Source organism: Leptosomus discolor, chromosome 24 (assembly GCF_034619465.1).
Source record: "Leptosomus discolor isolate bLepDis1 chromosome 24, bLepDis1.hap2, whole genome shotgun sequence".
NCBI lineage: Eukaryota > Metazoa > Chordata > Aves > Leptosomiformes > Leptosomidae > Leptosomus > Leptosomus discolor.
Genome location: NC_141414.1, coordinates 4,709,353 through 4,728,400, shown reverse-complemented (window position 1 = coordinate 4,728,400; position 19,048 = coordinate 4,709,353). Strand labels below are relative to the sequence as shown.

General features: G+C 56.1%; 1 protein-coding gene across 1 annotated transcript in view; it reads right to left on the bottom strand.

The window, feature by feature from the left end:
• Nucleotides 1-3,013: 3,013 nt before the first annotated feature.
• ADAMTS10 (ADAM metallopeptidase with thrombospondin type 1 motif 10) overlaps nt 3,014-19,048 on the bottom strand; it is a 46,141-nt gene continuing 30,106 nt past the window's right edge. Inside the window, exons 15-24 of the mRNA XM_009954370.2 lie at nt 15,085-15,218; nt 14,085-14,208; nt 13,432-13,512; nt 11,815-11,978; nt 11,260-11,386; nt 10,184-10,313; nt 9,407-9,611; nt 8,997-9,173; nt 8,134-8,290; nt 3,014-3,123 (exon numbers count right to left, since the gene is read on the bottom strand). Coding sequence (XP_009952672.1) covers nt 3,014-3,123; nt 8,134-8,290; nt 8,997-9,173; nt 9,407-9,611; nt 10,184-10,313; nt 11,260-11,386; nt 11,815-11,978; nt 13,432-13,512; nt 14,085-14,208; nt 15,085-15,218 — 1,409 coding nt within the window. The remainder of the gene's footprint in view (nt 3,124-8,133; nt 8,291-8,996; nt 9,174-9,406; nt 9,612-10,183; nt 10,314-11,259; nt 11,387-11,814; nt 11,979-13,431; nt 13,513-14,084; nt 14,209-15,084; nt 15,219-19,048) is intronic.

Here is a 19,048-nt window from a genome sequence, read left to right as displayed (position 1 = left end):
ACGCCGCGGACAGGGAGCCAAGGCCTCGGTGCAGCCGGCCTGCACGTGTTTCCCATCCATCCATCCATCGATCTCCGTCCGTCGGTCAATCGCCCTTGAAGCATGGTGGAGCTTCAAGCGCTGCTTGGGCTCTTCCTCCCCATCCTGCTCTGCCCTGCTGCCCCCCAGGGGTTCGCAGGGCGTCTCCCTGCCCTTTCCTGGGTGCAGGCAGCACGGCAGCGCAGGGAGGCTGTGAAGACCATCCTTGGCGAACACACAGCCCGTGCTGGGCACGCCTCTCACCTCAGCAGAAGATGAGGATCAAAGCTTTCCTGAGATGTCTCCTCCTCAAATAAACCTGTTCTAACCTTGGCCTCGTGACACTTTCTGGGCAGCACTGGGGCGAATTGCTGGAACAAGAGGTGGCAGCACTTTGTCGAGGCCCAGACACAAGACCAGGTCAGGGTCCTTCGCTTCCAAAACCGCCTCTCTCTCCTGAACACCAGCGCAGTCACTCGCAGCCAGGTTAGAATCGCAGAGTCATAGACTCTTGGAATGGTTTGGGTGGGAAGGGACCATTCAAGACCACCCAGTCCAACCCCCCTGCAGCGAGCAGGGACATCTTCAGCTGGATCAGGTTGCTCAGAGCCCCGTCCAGCCTGACCTTGAATGTTCCCAGGGATGGGGCATCGACCACCTCTCTGGGCAGCCTGTGCCAGGGTTTCAACACCCTCATCGTAACAAATTTCTTCCTTATATCCAGTCTGAATCTCCCCTCTTTTAGTTTAAAACTGTTACCCCTTGTCCTCTGGCTACAGGCCCTGCTGGAGAGTCTGTCCTCTGGTTCTCCAGAGCCACGAGACATGGCACAAACCTGCGTGTCAATCCCCACAGGAACCAGCCCAAGGGATGCAGGGAAGCGTCAGTGGTGTTTCAGACACATAGTTCTTCAAATAAACCCTCCCTAAAATCCCAAACCAGCATTACCAGTACGGGGCCTGTGTGCCCCTGGGGTGCACACTCAGCCCACAAGGGATCTGCCAAGGGGAAGCCTGTTCCTATGTGCCATGCAGCAGCTCTGGGTGAATGTCCACCTCTCTGACCTCCTCTGGTCACTCGGGCTGCAGGGAAAACCCTCCCCTGCTGCCCACAGCCCTCCTTCAGCACGAGCACAAGGAGCATCGTGGTGTGGGGCTGCCCAGAGCTCGGGCTTGCTGCTCGAGAAACAAGACTGGGACCAGAAGCTGCGCCCGGGATCGTAGCTACTCCTTTATTATAAATCATGCCGTTACGTCGCTCCTCCTCAGAGTTAGTATGTTAAACATTTTTCATTATATATATATCTATATAAAAATGTGAAAACACCCCCTCCCCTCACCAAAATGTCAGAACGGAGCATGGCACCAGGAAGGAAGACAAATGAAGGCCCGCTCGACAGCCAGACGGGATTTGCTGAGCACCAGAGAAGCTGCGATCGGCTGATGAGCGGGTAAAAATACAGATGGTAGAGTAACACGTGAGGGCTGGCGGGGCAGAGAGGTTTGCTCTGGGGGAAGAGGGCTGTCCGCCTCCCTGCACCGCACGGGTGACCCCCAAGGGGAACAGAACACGGCTTTGGTCACGATTTCTTATCTCTGTGATGCAGAAAGGCCTGAAAACAATAATAATCACAATAATGATAACAAAAAGCACGTTTTGTAGATTTGAAAGTCAGGCCTCCTCCACAGGCTGTGGTGGCCCATGGAGAAGACACGTGTTGGGCCAGATTTGGCCAGGAGGTGACCTGGAGGCATTTCAAGCCTGTTCTTTTCTCATCACTGGAGGTCTCCTGGGGGCAGAGGAGCGGGTGGCACTGGGACCAGCACACTGAGGCCACAGCGGCACACGGCAAGGCTGCCTTTGGAGGCAAAGCACCTTTTGGAGGCAAAGCACCTTCTGGAGGCAAAGCACCTTTGGAAGTAAAGCACCTTTGGAGGCCAAGCAGCCATGGAGGCCGCGGCGTTCGCTGGGGAAGGCCCTGCTAGGACCAGGCAGTTGGTCCCGAGTCACAGCTCAGCAATGGGGACAATGAGACCGAGACAGTGCTCGTCCTGCGTCCTCCTTCGCTTTGCTTCCTGCAGCCCAACGTGTCCTTGATGCCCGTTAAGTGACTGCAACCCCGAGCACACCTCGGCCCTCACCTCAGCTCGTGCTTTGAGGTGTTTCTGGAATAAAAAAACCTGTCATACCAGTGACTTTAAGGGAAAACAGGGGGACACCCCAATTAAAGTAGGTTGTTAAGAGAGTTTGAACAACCCCCTCTCCCAGTTAAACCAGTGTGACTGCTCTGCTCACTGAGTGACCTGCTCTCTGTCCCCTGCTGCATGTCCCAAGGTGACAGGATGCAAACCAAGAAAACAACAATCCTGCTCCAACCCCACTCCCCACAGCAGCTCATCTTCATCCATCGCCCAGAAGCCACAAGCCACGCTTGTCACCCGCGGCACCTGAAACCTCCTCCCTGTCTCCCCTGGGATCCCCGAGGGAAAGGCAGCCGCCCCCGTGCACTCAGCCTCCCCGGGGAGGCCCCACTGCGGACCACGATGCCCCGCGATGCCCCGGGGACACGGGCACAGGACGAGGCCGGGAGCGGGACGAGCGGTGCCGCTTCGGTGGCTGTCGGCGCCTGCAGGACCTGGGTCCGCTACTAATAAATAACAACGTCAGAATTTCAAGTAATGTCCCTGCTGCCACGCTCTGCCCAGCTTCTCCCTCTCCCACCGCTCATCGACTGGCTCCTGTCACACTGGGCCGTGGTGGTGTCTGCAGTGGCTGGCAGTGGTTTAACTGGGAACCTGCCGTTGTGAAGCTCGGGGGCAAAGGGTGCATGTCTTTGGGGGACGGGTTTGGGTGACGCCGGCTCCCACTGGAAGCACGACCAGTGTCTGTGTTGGACCCAGGGGAGATTCCCGGGGCGGAGAGGAAGGGCACGGCTCGGCGGCCCTCCGGCGTAGCTTCTGCCTTCCAGTTTTCCCACGGGGGTCACGCTGTGTCCCTAGTGCCCCTGGCATGTTTTACAGCACATCTGTCGGAAGTAGGTCCGGCTGCAGAACTTGAACTTCAGGACGAGCGGGCAGTAGGCCACCTTGTTGACATCCTTGCACTCTGGATGGGCGAGAGAGGGAAGCGGGGTTACAGCTGCCCTGGGGGTGAGCAGCCCCCGGGACACACACACACACACACACACACACACATTTCTAACCAGCGCTATGCAAGCTCCTTTTGCACCCCTGTCCTGGGTTACAGTGTAAAATGTGCCAAAAGAAAAAAATATATTCTATTACCATCTTCAGGAGCTGTTGAGACCAGGTGGGGCGGTGCTCCCTGCCTCCCCCCCCCTCTGGACTATCTCCTGTTACTGGGCACAACAATGCCTTATCGCCTGACCCATCGATAACTCGCTCCTGGGCTATCTCCTGTTCATGGCCCATCAAGGAACTGCCTCACGACTCCCCATCCCAGTGTGAGATGCTCCGCCCGGGGAGGGGGGGGGGGGGGAAGGAGCCAAGCAGTCCATGCCAAATAAAAACGGAGATTTTGAACACCCTAGCAGCCTTTCTTCCACTGGATTCCCAGAGGAGCTTTTCCCCCCACTGGAGTTCCAGAGGACAAGAGCTACCTGCCGACCACTGGACCTTCGGAGGAAGACCAGACTCTTTTACCTGATTGCTGCTTCCACAGAACTACACCCATCACTTCAGGAGGACTGCAGCCAGCATCTTATCGGACTGCTACTGCCACCCTAACAGGGTGTCAGGTTGTATTCCTGACTCTGTCAGTGTAAACCAGTGGGTTGTTTGTTTTTCCCTGCCTTGTGTTATATATATATATATATATATTAGTAAAGAACTGTTATTCCTATTCCCCATATCTTTGCCTGAAGGCCCGTTAATTTCAGAATTATAATAGTTTGGAGGGAAGGGGGTTGCACTCTCCATTTCAAGGGAGGCTCCTGCCTTCCTCCACAGACACCTGTCTTTTCAAACCAAGACAGATTTTGGCGCCCAACGTGGGGCACGAGGGCATCGAGAGATAAAGGAATAACGGTTTTTGTGCATTGGATATAGATTCCTTGTTAAGTGGCATCATGTGGGCTAGTTTATCCCGGTTCGTGTGGCATGTGGTGGTGGCTGTATTTCTCCCATTTGCAGGCCCTTATCTAAACATGGGTCCTATAACTAAGGCTACCGTGACTGTTATCCAGTTTGTTTTATGGATTAATAAGGTGAGGAATTCATGGCTTATTAACTTCCTCTGGAAGGCGGGCACATGGATTCGGAGCTATCAAACACTAAATGTATGCTTTTGGGGTTACTTTAATAATGGTACCTACTGTGAGGAAATGACACCGGGAGAAACTTTCTCCCAACCCCTAACCCAGCTCTTTGGGTCTACTCCACCAGTTTTCGAAGGATTCAGAGCTTTCCTAAGTGCTAATGATATCATACAGTGGCTGGTGTTGCTGATAATCCTGTTTTATTCAGTATTCAGAGATCAGGGGAGATTGGCTTGGATAACTACCCTGACTAGGAATGCTGCTCCAGAATCTGACCCTGCCTCACAGCTCACATCAGAAATGAACCACTCGGATTGGGTGAAGGAGATACGTGAGATGGGCCAGATGCTGAAGGAGTGCATTCTCTCAGCTGCTGGGAATCCCTCCTCCTGCCTTGAAGAGGGAGAGTCTAATGGTGCAGCAGTAGAACCCACAGACGTTACAACCGTCCAGGTTCCAGCTGAAACGCAAGGGCAGTCAGAGCCAGCAGCAGTCGCCCCTGTGGAAACGAGGAAATCTAAGATGAAATCAGACCACTCAGTTAAGAAAGGAGGGCCCTCAGAACGTGCAGGCGAGCCAGTGGTTGAGATAATCACAGAGTCCCTGACGTACGACAGTCTCCGTAATCTGCACAAAGACATCGTACGGCGGGGGCGTGAGGCTTTTACAACCTGGTTACTTCGGGTCTGGGATCTTATGGGTACGGGTGTGCAACTGGATGGCAGTGAGGCAAGGAATTTGGGACCCTTGACTCAGGACTCAGGTGTCAATCTGGTATTTGTAAGGGAGCCAGGGACCCTTTCCCTCTGGGAGCGGCTTTTAATGAGTGTGAGAGAGAGGTTTGTCCACAGAGAGAGAATGCAGGAGCACCATCATAGAATGCGCTGGAAGACCCTTGAGGAAGGGATCCAGCAGCTGAGAGAAGTGGCAGTATTGGAGGTACTCTTTGGGAGGGATGGACAGCATGGTAATGACCCTGACAAAGTCAGGTGCACAGGGCAAATGTTGTGGAATCTGGCAAATCTAGGGCCATCCGAATACTCCACCTTCATTGCAATGATTAATGCAGATAACGACCGAGAGACAGTGGGTTCTGTCACGAGCAAGCTTAGAAATTTTGAAAGCATGATCAATGGCCCAATGCAGGCTAACGTTTCTGCTGTGATTAAGAGCCTACAAGAGGAGATGAGGGAAATAAAGCAGGAGGTGAGGAGGAGCAGTTCCCATTTGGCACCGGTACAAGTCACAGGCCCCAAAGTCGGAGCCCAACGTCCCCCAGCTAGAGGGAGAGGGTACACCCCACGAGCTGAGCTATGGTACTTCCTGCGCGACCATGGGGAAGACATGGGAAGGTGGGATGGGAAACCCACTTCTGTCCTGGCAGCACGGGTGCGTCAACTCAAGGAGGGAAACACTAACCGGGGGAGTAACACTAAAGTGAAGGTAGCCTCAACCTCCCAGGACCGAGCTGCCAGATATTACAGAAGGGAGGATGATCTGACAGATCCCCTTGAAGGAACCTCTAGTATGTATGTCCAGGAAGGGAATGGTAGCCAATGCTCTGTGGGGCTGGCTGGAAAGGTGGAATAAGGCCAACTGGCAGCGTAGGGGAAAACCAATTTGGGCTGCTGATGAGTGGAAAGATATTGCCACTCGGGTAAAGAAGCTACCTGTGAGGGTCCGTCATGTAGATGCTCATGTCCCCAGGAGTCGGGCTAATGAAGAACATCGTAACAATGAACAGGTAGATCAGGCTGCAAAAATAGAGGTGTCCCAGATAGACTTAGATTGGCAACATAAAGGAGAGTTGTTCTTAGCTCGATGGGCCCATGATGCCTCAGGCCATCAAGGCAGAGAGGCCACTTATAAATGGGCACGGGACCGAGGGGTGGATCTAACCATGAACAATATCTCCCAGGTTATCCAAGACTGTGAGACCTGCGTTGCGATCAAGCAGGCCAAGCGGGTAAAGCCTCTGTGGTACGGTGGACGATGGTCAAAGTACAGGTATGGGGAAGCCTGGCAAATTGACTACATCACTCTTCCCCAAACCCGTCAAGGCAAGCGCTACGTGCTGACCATGGTGGAAGCAACCACTGGGTGGCTGGAGACCTACCCTGTGCCTCATGCTACTGCCCGGAACACCATCTTGGGCCTGGAAAAGCAAGTTCTTTGGAGACATGGCACCCCTGAGAGAATCGAGTCAGACAACGGGACACATTTCAAGAACAGCCTCATAAGCACTTGGGCCAGAGAACATGGAATCGAATGGATATATCATATCCCTTATCATGCACCAGCTGCCGGGAAAGTTGAACGGTGCAATGGGCTACTTAAGACTACCCTAAAAGCACTTGGAGGGGGGACTTTCAAAAATTGGGAACTGAACTTAGCAAAGGCCACCTGGATGGTCAATACCCGAGGGTCCATCAATCGAGCTGGTCCCGCCCAGTCTGGACCCTTGCACACAGTGGACGGAGATAAAGTCCCTGTGGTACACACGAGAGGTATGTTAGGAAAGACTGTTTGGATTAATCCCACATCAGGCAAAGGCACACCCCTCCGTGGGGTTGTTTTTGCTCAAGGACCTGGTTACACTTGGTGGGTAATGCAGAAAAACGGGGAAACCCGTTGTGTACCACAAGGAGACCTAATTTTAAGTGAGAACTCTGTGTAAGGTTTCATTGTGTATATATGTATATATGTATCTGTAAGGGGGCATTGGGTTGGGTATGGTGCAGATGGTAATAGAATAAGGGGTGGATTATGTCCTGGGTTACAGTGTAAAATGTGCCAAAAGAAAAAAATATATTCTATTACCATCTTCAGGAGCTGTTGAGACCAGGTGGGGCGGTGCTCCCTGCCTCCCCCCCCTCTGGACTATCTCCTGTTACTGGGCACAACAATGCCTTATCGCCTGACCCATCGGTAACTCGCTCCTGGGCTATCTCCTGTTAATGGCCCATCAAGGAACTGCCTCACGACTCCCCATCCCAGTGTGAGATGCTCCGCCCGGGGAGGGGGGGGGGGGGGAAGGAGCCAAGCAGTCCATGCCAAATAAAAACGGAGATTTTGAACACCCTAGCAGCCTTTCTTCCACTGGATTCCCAGAGGAGCTTTTCCCCCCACTGGAGTTCCAGAGGACAAGAGCTACCTGCCGACCACTGGACCTTCGGAGGAAGACCAGACTCTTTTACCTGATTGCTGCTTCCACAGAACTACACCCATCACTTCAGGAGGACTGCAGCCAGCATCTTATCGGACTGCTACTGCCACCCTAACAGGGTGTCAGGTTGTATTCCTGACTCTGTCAGTGTAAACCAGTGGGTTGTTTGTTTTTCCCTGCCTTGTGTTATATATATATATATATATTAGTAAAGAACTGTTATTCCTATTCCCCATATCTTTGCCTGAAGGCCCGTTAATTTCAGAATTATAATAGTTTGGAGGGAAGGGGGTTGCACTCTCCATTTCAAGGGAGGCTCCTGCCTTCCTCCACAGACACCTGTCTTTTCAAACCAAGACAACCCCAGTGCCCAGCTCCTGGGGGCTTTTTGCCAGGAAGCAGCAAGATGCAGCCGTGCTGAAGAAGCTACCGAGAACCTCACTACTGAAAGTCGCTCTTTGCCAAGGTGCAGTTACTTCATTTATCAGGGTCATGGCATGCCAGTTCGACCTGGGACCAGAGGGGACAGCATCAGGTCTCCTCATGAGAGCCTTCCTCCACAGCACAGCACCTAGAGCCCAGCTCGGGCTGTGCTGGCTCCTGTGTCCCCGTACCACGCAGTCCCCGAGGCTGGCAGTGCTCCGCGTTTCCCTCCCCAATCCCCCCGTCTCACCTTCAGGGTTGTCCGTAGGTCCCGATTCGCACTTGGTCTCGCACTGCTGCATGCCGGGCGGCTGCAGGGTCTCCACGCAGTCGCTGGACGGCTGCCCGGTGTGAGCCAGGCACTGGACGGATCTTCTTTGCTGGCCAAGGCCGCACTGCGCGGAGCACTGCCGGGAAACAGCAGAGCACCGAGCTGCGGCGGCCGCCACGGCTTTAGTAACGCAAGGGGAGAGGGCACGGCCGGGTCCCAGGAGGCGCGAAGGGTGCTGGATGCAGTCAACCCTTCCCTCACCAGAAGCTGCAGGGACCTCACCGGCACGGCTAAGCGCTGTGGCCTCCCCTTCCCGAAAAGCTTGGTTTGAATCTCCCGGACTCAGAGAGGGTCTCTCCATCCAGCCCTAAATCACTGGCCTTTCCCAGGCCTCCTGCACCCTGATGTCACCTTGCAGCTCGAGGGTGTTAGGGGAAGGGAGGACTGTCAGCGTCACCCCGCTGCAGGCACTGGGCTGGGCTGTGGCACGTGGACCAGCAGCAGCCCTGCTTGCAGCCGACCCAGCCCACCTCTGCAGCCCGTCACTCCCACCGCCCTGCTGCCCCCCAGATACCCGTGGGGGGCCCTCCAACGACTTCTGTGGGGCCCTGCTAGGCCTGAGAGATTCCCTGGGTCAGCTGCGTGCTTGGGCCACCATCAGAATGGCCTCCTGAGCCAAGTTGGGGCAAAGAACACTGCCACGGAGTCCTGCTGCCCCCCAGATAGCTGTGGTGGCCACATCAGGTTCTGCTGGTAGGAACTAGGAACGTGCACTAGGATTGGAGGGGCTGGGGAGGCAGAGTCTTCTCCTTCAATAACCTCGTGGGAAGGATTGTCCCTACCTCTCCCCACTCGCCTGTCACCCAGCGCGGCGGTGGGCAACGCCGCAGGTTGCACCTCATGCTGGTCGGGGGCTTGGAGCCTTCGTAGCACTGGGAGGTGGGCAGAGTCGTGCTGTGGTCGCCGCTTTTGCAGAGGACAATGCGGTGGCGGAACCCTGGCCCACAGCTCGGGGTGCACTGCAAGGAGAGGACACACATGGTCAGGAGGTATGGCACAGAGCAGGGAGAAGGCAGCACGGGCTCTCCCCACCAGTGCTCCCCCTTTGCCTGTCTCCTGAGCTACAAGACCATTTCCCACGTTGTGCTCTCCATGGCCAGCAGCCCTCACCGATGCTCTGGCCTAGTGATTGACACTGTCCTCCCAAGGACCGGTGCCATCAGAGAGGTGAGGGCCAATGTCAAGCACTTACCTCAGACCAGTCCAGGGCAACCCACTCTGGAGGGCACGTCTGGTTATTGCAAGGCTCAAGCATCTTTGGCCGTGGATGGGTGCAAGAAGCATCATCCAAGGTCTTCTCCTCGGTGGCAGAGATCTTGCGCTTGCAGAAGACGCTGCGTGTGCGGACGCCTTCGTTGCAACTTCGGCTGCATTCAGACCAGTTCCCAATCACCCAGCTGGAGACAGGTGAAACAGCAAAGCTTGCGAGGGGCACAGTGGTCCATGCTCATCCCCGTACTCCTGTACACAGCCCTATTCCTACTCTGGCCCAGCCTCCCAGGCAGCTCTGGTTGAACCAAAGAGCTCCTCCACATCTCCCCTTCCCCCTCGAGAGAAGGGCAAGGACCAGCCAGGGAGGGGCTGCGATGACTTCTGAGGGACTGTGCGAGTATCTGCTCTGCACCAAAGGGCCAGATGGGGAGGGCTCCTTTCTGCAAGGAGCACAGCAGCACAGGGAGGAGGTCAGGCTGCAGAGACCATCCTTGGCCGACACACCACGTGGTCAGCACGCCTCTCACCGAGCAAGGCACGGTGTAGCCTCGTGCACAGAGCTAGAGAAGAAAAAAGGAGAAAGGAGAAAACTGTCCCCCATCCCCAGGAGAGCTGCTCCAGCGCAAGCAGAATCACCCCTGGGTACTGTGGCAGCGGACTCTGACTTGGGAATGGCAGAGAAGGGGGAATTTCACCCTCTTCCACACTGGCTTTTCCACCCATGCTCCCTCGATCTGCTCCAAGCTATGGTACTCACGCCGGGGGGCACGGTTCGATATTGCACGGCCTCTGCCGCTCTGGCATTTTGGTTTCAGGGCTACAGAAATGGTTGAGGACAGTTGAGCCATCGGAAAGTTTCTTGCATACCACAGATTGGATCTGGCTGCCTGCCAAAAAAAAAAAGAGAGGCAAGGGGGAAAGAGAGGAGGACCCTGAGGCTGGGACTGAGCCAGGCTGCAGGTACGAGCCCCACAGCTCTGCTCCCGCATGGGCAATGTGACCAGGCAGCCACTTGTCACTGCACCTCGTCAAGCCTGAACCTACTCCTCTATTCATAACCAAGGTCTCCTTTGCCTCTAACATCTCCAGAACAAATGGATGGGGTGAATGCTCACAAGCCAGGGCAGGACCTGGCAGAGTCTGGAGGCTCAAAGCGTTCCTGAGATGTCTCCTCCTTAAATAAACCTGTTGTAACCCTGGCCTTGTGACACTTTCTGGGCAGCACTGGAGGAAATCGCTGGAACAAGAGGTGGCGGCACTTTGTCGAGGCCCAGCACACAAGGGCCCTTAGCTTTAAACAGGGAACATCCTTAAGCCTTGCTTTAGAAACTGCCTCTCTCCTTCTGAATACCAGCTCAGTCACTCGCAGCCAGGTTCTCCCAAGCCACGAGACGTGGCGCAAACTCTTGTGTTGATCTCCACAGGAACCAGCCCAAGGGATTCAGGGAAGCATCAGCAGTGTTTCAGTTCCCAGCCATGTAGATCTGAAGGCCAGAGGGGCTGTTGTGATCACCTAACCTGCCCTGCATCGCACAAGTAAATGAATTTCAAGCGTATCATGCCACCTCCCGTCACCTCTCCCACCCACACCTGAGGTCCGGCCAAAGAGCAGCATCGAGGTTGGTTGCCCTGACACTGCTCACAAGATCATGCTGACTGACACCACATGCAGCTGAGTGCAGGGTGGGAAGATGCAGAAACCTGAGAGCTCCTTTAGAGCAAAGCAGATGCCAACATCCGTCTCCTGCCTCATGTGGCCCAGACACAGTGTGGGGCAGCCACAGGAGTGCAGACATGTCCCCCCCCTCCAGCTGACACAGGGTCAAACCTCACCCCCTGCACACAGCACGGAGCATTTCGTCCATGGGGTATAGTGCCAGGAATACTGGTTCGAGGCATCCCTGCCGATGGGTGCGTTGAACTTGTACCGGATCCCCTGCAGCTCTGTCCGCACAAGGACCTGGGAAGAAAGGCACCACCGAGGCATCAGTGCCACCGAAGTCCAGCACAGTCATAACCATCCAGATGGCATCCCACGACCTCAGTGCGCTCTCTAAAATCCAGGGCAGCTGGAATCTCCCCTTCTTCCCTTTCTAGTCCCTTCCAGCATTGACATGGCAGCCACCAGTGAAGACAGTGCTGCAGCCATGAAGGTGACACGATCAGAGAACAAGCTCCCATGCACTTTGGAACCAAGATCGAATGGTTCCAAAGCCTGGCAGATTAGGAAAGGGGACGTGAGCATTTAGCCCAATTTACCTCTGATCTCTGCGCCCCTTTACCCCAGTCAGAGGCGGATTAGCTCCAATTCCCATGCAGTCACAGCGAGGTCTCTTTAGCCCAGACAGGCCCATACCAGGTGGGGTATGAGGGAACCATGTTACCAACCATGACAAAGAGGGTGATGTTGGTGGGTCCCAAAGCCTCCAGGGACTCGGGCTCCTCTGGGGATCTCCTGTAGTGAAACGTGGTGCCTGCGATGTCAAAGCGCCGTGGGGGGTCGATGGAGAGCTTCCCGTTGATGTAATACTCGCCGCTCTGCCCTCTCAGCGCTGCGAGGACAGGGAAGAAGGGTTAGCAGGAAGGCTGAACCCGTCTGTATGCCGGTTCCACCAGGCACTTCTCGTCTGCCAGGCTCAGAGCACTGCTACAACGGAGGGTAAATGTCACCAGCCTCATTTCACAAGGAGGGAATAGATGGGGCAAACAAAGTAGGTGCCTGGCTCAGGGTCACACAGAAAGTCACTAGCAGAGGTGGGACTAATGTACCCATCGTCTTGTCTCAGCCTGCCCACCACCTCACCATGGGATGATGCTGCGGGGAGCTCAGCCAGCCGCCCGGGGTGCTGGTGGGGACAGCTGGCAGTGTGAAGAAGCTGTGGCCACGAAGCCAGGCTCAAATCCAGCTGTGCAAACTGGGGCTCGGCTGCTGGGGCTACTGGAAGAGGCTGGTCCCCAGGAGCCTGGCTGTGGTTGCCCAAGCGAGTCGCTAGAGGGGGATCAGCTCGCTCACTCCTTCCCACTCGCATTCCCACGCTCTCCCCCCTTGCTCTCTGCCACCAGCACCGCGCTGGCACCCAGCTCTGCCGCACCACTGCCCTCGCTGCTGGCAACGACCCCATCGCCATGATGCTCTGGTGGTGGGCACCAAGCTTTGTACTGATGAGGATGGAGGATGCTCCCTCTGCTCCCGCTGGGGTGCAGGGACAGATCCTGGAGCGGTGGCAGCAGTCGACAGTGATACGAGCCTGGGCTGTGCCTCCAGTGCACAGAAATCCAGTCTGGCTGGACACGAGGAGTCCCCAGTACACAGGGGCTGGTCAGGGAAGGATGTCGGCATCTCCAAACCCGGCAAAGGGAGCTGGCCTGGAGGGATGCTGCCAGGAGAGCCCTGCTGCGACCTCCCAACAGTGCCGGCATCCAGACAGGCTCCTGCTCCTGGAAAGCCGCTGTGGAGGCACCTGGCAGCGAGCCAGCAGTGAGTACCCCTGCCCACCCCTCCGTGGTCACTGTCCATCATTTGGAGGACAGAAAGAGAAGACAAGGGGAAAGAAAAAAGCCTGTTGTAAAAACGAGCCAGAGTCTGGCTGGAAAATTAAGCCCAAGGAAAATGTGAGTAGGTCTATTTTTAATCCCCAGCCCAACATGCTGGCGGAGGGGGGAATGCCAAGGAGCCACAGGCAGCGCCAGGAATGGCAGGGTGTGGGGTTTGCTCAGGGTTACGCTGCTGAACAGTGAGCGCAGGACGGAGGCAGAGCTGCAGCCAGACAGGGGCTGCGCGGGCCACACTGATAGGGCCCACGCTGGCTGGGGACACGCTGCCCTGCCAGCAGGCCCTGCTGCCTTCCTCTGTCCCTGACCCCAAAGCTGGGATCCCCAACCCCATCCTCTGCTGGAGTGGGAGGTTCTCTTTGAGGGGCCTTTTTCACACCCTGTTAACCGTAGGGAAATGGCAGACCACGGGGTGTCTGGCTGGGATTTCAGCATCCCCCAGCCCCGTCTCACCTAGGTAGTTGATGGACAGGTTCAGCTCCCGGATGTCGATGTGGACGGAGCCCTTGGGAATCTGGATCACCTCCTCGTAACCTGTGAGACAACCCAGGACCGGTGAGCGGTGATGCTCAGCCTCCGAGCCTGGAGCCAACCCTGCCCTGGGCTGGATGGGAGTGTGTGCCACCCTGTTACCCCCGGATTAAACACTGACCGAGATGCTGGCAGTGCAGGGGTGTTTGTTCAGCCACCCACTGCCGTTAAACAGAAGCAGCACCACGGCCCACCAGGACAGGGCCTTGCTTGCTTTGCAGTGCGGGCTCTCATGCTGGAACCAGCTGTGCTGGGGAGGTGCTGTGGAGCTGGGATCTCCACGGGCATCTCCACGGCCTGGCCTGAGGGCAGCACGAGCTGGGGAGGAGGGAATGAGCTTGGCATTCTGTGTCAGGGACTTGGGTGCTGGGGCACAGCTCGACGGTGGCTGGAGCACAGCTTGGTCAGTGAACAGGAGTGATTTGCTCCCTGCTTGCAGCCTGGTCCTCCCCTTTGGGGTGTTTCTCTGGGATATGTCCCTGCCTGGCCTGCGTGGCCCCAGCAGCAGGTGAAATCAAGGAGGGACTTGAGGGTGGGTGACGCCAGCCGCGCTGGCCAGGCCGCTTGCTCCCTACCTCCCTCCGGCAGGGACTGGTTGAAGACGCCCTCAACGGTCTCACAGGAGCTGCCGTCTCCCCCACACACGCGACACTTATCCTCCTTTGAGTCAGAGCCCAGGACACGGTCGCAGCCCACATGCTGGAGGAAGGAGCAGCAGGGAATTAGCCGTCCTGGTGGGGCCTTGTCCTCCCCACACCTGACCTGCAGCATCCCAGGGACCCCATCCCTGGGCTCCACCTTACTCCCCTCCATGGCACCATACAGCAGGCAGTGCTCAGCACCACCACCTCTGCCCAGCCCCATCTTCCTTCCACCCCTCTCCAAGGACAGCCCTGGGGGGTCTCTCTCCAAGGCTGGGCAGGGGGGGCAGGCAGAAACCCTGTGACTGTGGGATAAGGCAGAGGTTGGGGTGCCTGCACTGAGCCTTGGAGCTGCAGCAGCCCAAGGAGAGCCGTGTCCCTGCAGCACCAGCATCGCAGTAGTGAGCCCATGTGAAGCCTCCAGCTCCGCCCCACTGCTACAGTACCTGGGCTAGCACGTGGGTCACCAGCACGGCTGTGGCTACCTATGGTGCAATCCTCCTTTCGTTCCACAGTATATTCAGCCCCACAGAGACACAAAGATCCCAGAAACACAGGAAGGGAGACAGACAGAGACAGAGAGGGAGCCTGTCTGCCTGCCTGCTGGGGGACATTTACCACTCCCACAGCGCTTTCTTATAATTAAGCTTTTATAGCCCTCCAGATCCCATTTCAAGGGAAATATCAAGTGCCTGGGGCTACGTGGGCTGTAAATGCGAGACGCAGCGCTAACGCAGGCCAACGTGGCACCCGCTGCACGGAGAGTGGACGGGCACAAGCCCAGAGGTGGATGTGCTCCTGCTCCCGCAGGTGAACCGGGTGCCCGGGCAGAGGGATGCCCACGTCTGTGCAGGCAGGTGGAGGGCAGCGCTCGCCTGCCCGGGGGTCTGCCCTTGCCTCCCCATCCCCAGCCTGCCACAGGCCCCGGCAGCACCTTGCACTCCCCGTTGACGCAGATGTCATTGGAGTCCTGCCGGCAGGGTGTCCCGTCCACCACAGCTGCAGCTCGTTCCGTGTAGAAGTTGAAACCCTCGGCCAGGCAGTTGAGGGAACAGGCTTTCACACCCCCTGGGAAAGAAGCAGAGGTTCAAATGATGCCAGCGAGGAGAGAGAGGAAAGATGTGGAGAGACAGACCTGGATAACGGCTGCCTTACCCTTGGCCTCCCCACGCCTCCCTGCCTGGCCCACTGCACAGCTGCAGGTGCCCAGGAGGATGTCCTTGCCAAGCGGAGGGACCCACAGAGGGACCCAAGCACCCTCCTTATTGATCAGCACCGAGTCAAGACCCTTGAACCGGACACTCACACATGGTGAGACACTGTCGCTTCTGCACAGCCTGGGAAACAGAGGCTGTATGTGACAGGGAAGGAAAAAACCCAACTTGTTCTTATCTGGTGTTGGTCACTCCTCCACTTTACAAGGGCTGTCAACAGCCTTGTGCCCATTTTAGAGACAGGAAAACAGAGGCAGCTGTTCTTAAGTGACTGGTCCAAGGTTTTTGAGCTATTAGACCAGAGAAACCAAGTTTTTCAGCTCCTAGATCAGTTATTAGGCCACAGCAACCATTTCTTTCTTTTCAAGGCTGGTGGATACTGAGTCCTTCACAGCAAAGATGATGAGAGCAGCATGAGGATGAAGCGGAAGGATGCTCAAGTTATAGCTAAAATATCTGCTTCCCAACACCCCTTGCCAAAGCACTGACTAAGGATCAGAGGCTGGATATCTGGATATTGGCTTACGGTGCCTGGGAGCAGGACGTGGGACCAGTTATGGAAGGAGACACCCGAGGAGAGCAGTTTCCTGCCTCCTGACATTGGATTTTATCAAATGCTGGTGCAGATCGTGGCATTTGCTGCCTTTACTGAGCATCTCAAGGAGACCCAACAGCCTGCATGACCCTGGCAGAGAGATGCATGCCTGAGCTGTGGCAGTTCACTCCTGCAAGCACTGGCAACCATGGTGAGCCCTGGGTCAGAGCTGGGAAGCCCCTAGGTCAGGAGCAACCGAAACCTGCAAAACTTGCAACTCAACACAGCACATCAAATGGGCAGATGGAGGGGAGGGGTGGCCCAGCTGTGCCTGGGGGCACCCGGACGCAGTTGGGGGGAAGAAAGAGCAAAGCTGGGAGAGGGAAGAACAAGAGGAAACACTAGAGAGGAATTCAGCAGCTTGGAGGCATGCTGTCGAGCAGGATGCCTGGGCAAGCCCCTAGAGAACTCGCTCCATCAACCCTCCTTCTGGAGAGCCAACCCCCTCCACAGCATCCCAAGCTCTCCCTCGCCTGGAGAGGGAGCTCCAGGGCCACCTGGAGAGGGGGACAGCACAGACACGACCCCCAAAACTCCCTGCCATCTAACCAGGGCATGCTTGGACCCCAGATCTGTCCAGCCAGATCTCAGGTGCAAAATATCACCAGCAAGGTAAGAAAACAGAAGTCATCAGGGACCTGTGCTGGCTGCGGGATCTCCCAGCTTGGAGAGCCCATGCCACCGAGTCCCACTGGCAACCGCCCACCCCGCGCACGCAACTGTCCCACCAGCCCGGGAGAAAGGCTTGTGCTGGCCCTTCCTGAGATGTGTCTGTGGTTTAGCCAGTGCTTGCTGGCTCGGGAGCATCTCTCCTGCCAGTGGCCTCACTCCTGGCAGCGCAGTGCTGCGCTCCGATGGCTGCATGGGACCCTTTGTCCCGTGCATCTCTCTAAGGCCGCATTCTCTCCTGCCATCACTGGGGTGCAGGTCAGACTATGCAATGAAGCGGAGCTGAGAAAGCCACAAACTTGGGCTTTTGTTTCAGGGCTCCTTTTAATCTTTAATATAGCTATTAGAATAGAATAGAGTATTTTCAGTTGGCTACGAGGTGCCTCAGAGGATGTTTTGTTCCTCGTGCCTGCTCTGTCCCATAGGGGAATTAAAGCATATTACAATTTATGATGAGCAATCTCCTGTTTTCTGCAAGCCCCTGTTCCTCCCCATCCCTCTCCCAGCCCTGTGAGCCGCTCCACTCTCCCTTGGCTCTTGCATCCGCCAAGAGCAAAATGAATAACTAAGCGAATAAAGCAAAATAAACAAACAATTAAAGCCGCATTCCACAAGGTATCTGCTGACTGTTGAGCTCCGAAAGGCTGAGCTCAGCGCTTCTTGCTGGGGCTGTGTCTTGCAATCCTGGGGTCTGGGCTCCAGGACCGTTATAAATCACCGCCAGGAAAACACGCTGTACTGGCCCCACGCAAAACCTGACCTCTACTTGCCAGTGACCCGGCGGCTGGCGTCAGGCTTTCAGCGGGTGGCTCCTTCACTTCCCAAACTCCCTGTGGGATCAGTATCCTTCCCTATCCAAGCCAGTGGGGTACTCCTTGTCTTCAGGGTGGGGGTGCTCTGTGTCCAGGACATTTCCTTGAACTGACATGGGGCCAGTGTCTAACGGGCAAAGGCACGAGCACCCTTGCACCACTGCACCTTTTGGCAATGGGGTGGCTCAAGGGTGCAGCGTCGAAGGCAGCAGCTGAGCTGAGCAGGGGAAGAGGCTCAGCAGAGGGCCAGGGTGGTGAATGACTCCCAAAGCAGCGGCACGTGCCCAAAAGCAACCTGAAGAGCAGATCCGCTACCAGCTGGAGGGCAGAATGCCCAGGGATGAGGCTGCCAACAAGGATGGATCCCGGGGGTACTGCTTGTGCCAGTGGGGAGAGACACCCACCACCCCAGAGCTCTCTGGGCACCACTGGAAGAGCCCAGGAGGGAGTGATGGAGATGATGGCCAGCCCTCATTGCCTCCCTGAGAGCAAATCACCCGCAGCAAGGGGAAGGCAAGAGGGGGCTTCCCCAGGGGTCTAACTTACAACATGGAGAGGGTGGAGGTGCAAGGGACGCTCCCTGCCTCCCCCCATAGATGTACCTCTGACACCCAAACAACACCAAGTATCACAAAATCCTGCAGGGAAGTGAAGATGCAAACACTCGTGCTGCTGAAGTCAGTCAAAGAATCAAAGAGGGGTTTGGGTTGGAAGGGACTTTCAAAGACCATCTAGTCCAACCCCCCTTGCCATGGGCAGGGACATTTCCACTAGGTCAGGTTGCTCAGAGCCCCATCCAACCTGGCCTTGAACACTTCCCAGGATGAGGCATCCACACCTTCTCTGGGCAACCTGTTCCAGTGTCTCACCACCTTCATCATACACGTTTCTTCCTTATGTCCACCCTAAACCCATCCTCTTTCCATTTAAGACTGTTGCTCCTTGTCCTGTCACTACAGGCCTTGGTAAAAAGTCTCTCCATCTTTTTTATAAGCCCCTTTATGTATTGAATGGCTGCAATCAGGTCTCCCCAGTCCTGACAAAGCACCCAGACTTGGGCAAATGTTCAACTGGCCAACTGTCCCCTGGACTCACACCACTGGACCATGCCTGGGGAAGAGAGAGGTCTGAGTGAGGGCAGATCCAGCCTGTGGGGCTCTCTTCCACCTTGGCATCCATTGGGGTCTTTGTGTGACTTACTGCTTTTCAATTTTATTACATTTTTATTGATCCATCCCCTGCAGCCTCAGCACATCTGCTCCAGCTGCAGGAGCCCCGCTGGGAGGTGTGCTTATTTACACAGCTGCAAAGGATTTCCCCAGTCAAGTTCATTAACTACATGAAGGAGACGCGCTGTTCTTTCTCATTATTAAGAGATTTCTGCCACAGAGGCCTCCTCCCGCCCCCTCTCCTTGCTAGACACTTCTGCAGGACGCAGGAGGACCAACCCTGGGAAGAGGGGAGCGCTGCTCTTTGGAGGATCCAGTGACTTGCATCCCTTCTGCCTGTGCAGGAGCTGGAAGCTTTACCTGCCAGCGCAGGGAGGGCTGCCCTGTTTTCTACCCGTTGGGTACCAGACACTAACAACTCCCTTCCCTTGTCTGTCTT